Raw genomic sequence first — 2,025 nt, 5'->3', positions numbered from 1 at the left:
TATTTAAATTGGCAATAATATAAATCAAATGATTAGACAGCCTATAAAAAAACATTTTTTTTTATAATATTTAACTTGGTCTTTAATATTTTAAAATTCCATTTTGATTTATTTAAAAAAAAAACTACAAAATATTTTTGCAGAAAATTGGTAAATTTTAATATTACAATAATAATATAGATATTAGTATCACTTATTGTTAAGTCACATCACGGTTGATACAAGATTTTAATACGAATAAATAATTTCTAAAAAAATCAATAAAATTAAAAAAAAAAAGAGAGAGGAGTAGTATAAACAAAGTATATATTATTATAATACAAAAATGGAGAAAAAAAAAAAAAGGAAAAAGAAAAAGAAAAATTTATTTGTTTTGTTTGGGTGATTCGCATAGATTTGCAATTGCGGGCCCCTAAGGCGTTGGGCTTTGTTGCTGCTTCCCTCTCTCTCTCTCTCGCTCTCTCATGCTTTCTGTTTATTTATTTAAATCCCACGAACCAACTCTCCAATACTACACACCATCCTTATTCCTTAGCCAAATAAGGCAAACAAAATATCACCCAATGAGCCACACTCCACCGCCGCCGTTCGACTCGATCAAGATCCCTTTCCTATGCGCCCTCCTCTTCATACTAGCTGTCAAGATGGCCGTGGCCTTGTGGTGGAAGCCCAGAAGGATAGAAGCACACTTTCTCCGCCAAGGAATTCGCGGCCCTCCTTATCGTTTCTTCATCGGTAACTTCAAAGAACTCGACTCTATGATGCTCGCCGCTACCTCCCGTCCGATGCCCAATTTCTCCCACAATATTCTCCCCCGCGTCCTCTCTTTTTACCATCATTGGAAGAAAATTTACGGTACCCATAATTCAAATCCCCCCTCTTTTCTTACCTTTTTAATTATTTTATTATTTTTTTCTTATGTATAAACATTTTGTAATGAAATTAGGCTCCACATTTCTGATCTGGTTCGGACCCATTGTTCGAGTGGCCGTGTCCGACCCGGACATGATCCGAGACATCTTGACTACCAACTCAGAATTCTACGAGAAAAACGAAGCTCACCCTCTCATCAAAAAGCTCGAGGGCGACGGCCTCCTTACTCTCAAGGATCAGAAATGGGCTCTCCATCGCAAGATCATCTCCCCCGTATTCAACATGGAGAATCTCAAGGTAAAAATTTCAAATTTAAAAAAAAAAAAAAAATTGTTATTTCATGTGGGGTTTGGTTGGTTTGGTTGGTATATATACAGTTGTTGATTCCGGTGGTGGAGGAAAGTGTGGTGGATATGGTGGAGAAATGGTCGGCCATGGCAGGCGGCGCCGCCTCGGACGAGGTGGAGATTGATGTTTTTGATTGGTTCCAAACGCTAGCTGAAGATGTGGTGACCAAGACAGTGTTCGGAAGTAGCTATGAAGATGGTAAAGCCATTTTCAAGCTTCAAACTCAACAAATGATATTAGCTTCCGAAGCTTTCCAAAAGGTCTTCATTCCTGGCTACAGGTACAATCCAATAATCTCACCTTCTTTTTTTTTTTTTAACTTTTTTATTATTATTAAACAAATTATTTTGGGGTTTAATTTTCAGATTTTTGCCGACAAGAACCAATATTAATTCGTGGAAATTAGACAAGGAAATAAGAAAATCATTGATGAAATTGATCGAGAGTCGAAAAGGGAATTCAGAGAAAATTTGGGCAATGGATGAAAAAGCGCCAAAAGATTTATTAGGGCTCATGATTCAAGCTTCCAACTCATCATCTTCTTCTTCTTCATTACACACTAATATTTCCGTCCACGACATCGTTGAAGAGTGCAAAACCTTCTTCTTTGCTGGCAAACAGACCACTTCCAATCTGCTGACGTGGACTACTGTCTTGCTCGCAATGCATCCACAGTGGCAAATTCAGGCACGTGACGAGGTTCTTAGCGTGTGCGGTCCACGTGCTCTCCCCTCCAGAGATGACCTTTCTAAGTTCAAGATCGTAAGCCCCTTTTTTCATACAAAAAAAAAAAAAAAAAAAAAA

At 37.8% G+C, this 2,025-nt stretch overlaps 1 protein-coding gene across 1 annotated transcript in view; it reads left to right on the top strand.

The window, feature by feature from the left end:
- The first annotated feature begins 513 nt into the window (after nt 1-513).
- The window catches only part of LOC111499208 (cytochrome P450 734A1-like), a 2,519-nt gene continuing 1,007 nt past the window's right edge, over nt 514-2,025 (top strand). The window contains exons 1-4 of the mRNA XM_023150725.1: nt 514-855; nt 947-1,170; nt 1,251-1,501; nt 1,587-1,983. Coding sequence (XP_023006493.1) covers nt 564-855; nt 947-1,170; nt 1,251-1,501; nt 1,587-1,983 — 1,164 coding nt within the window. The 5' untranslated portion in view covers nt 514-563. The remainder of the gene's footprint in view (nt 856-946; nt 1,171-1,250; nt 1,502-1,586; nt 1,984-2,025) is intronic.

The sequence above is a fragment of the Cucurbita maxima genome, unplaced genomic scaffold (assembly GCF_002738345.1).
Source record: "Cucurbita maxima cultivar Rimu unplaced genomic scaffold, Cmax_1.0 Cma_Scf00002, whole genome shotgun sequence".
Taxonomy (NCBI): Eukaryota; Viridiplantae; Streptophyta; class Magnoliopsida; order Cucurbitales; family Cucurbitaceae; genus Cucurbita; species Cucurbita maxima.
This window is presented reverse-complemented; position numbering and strand designations above follow the sequence as displayed.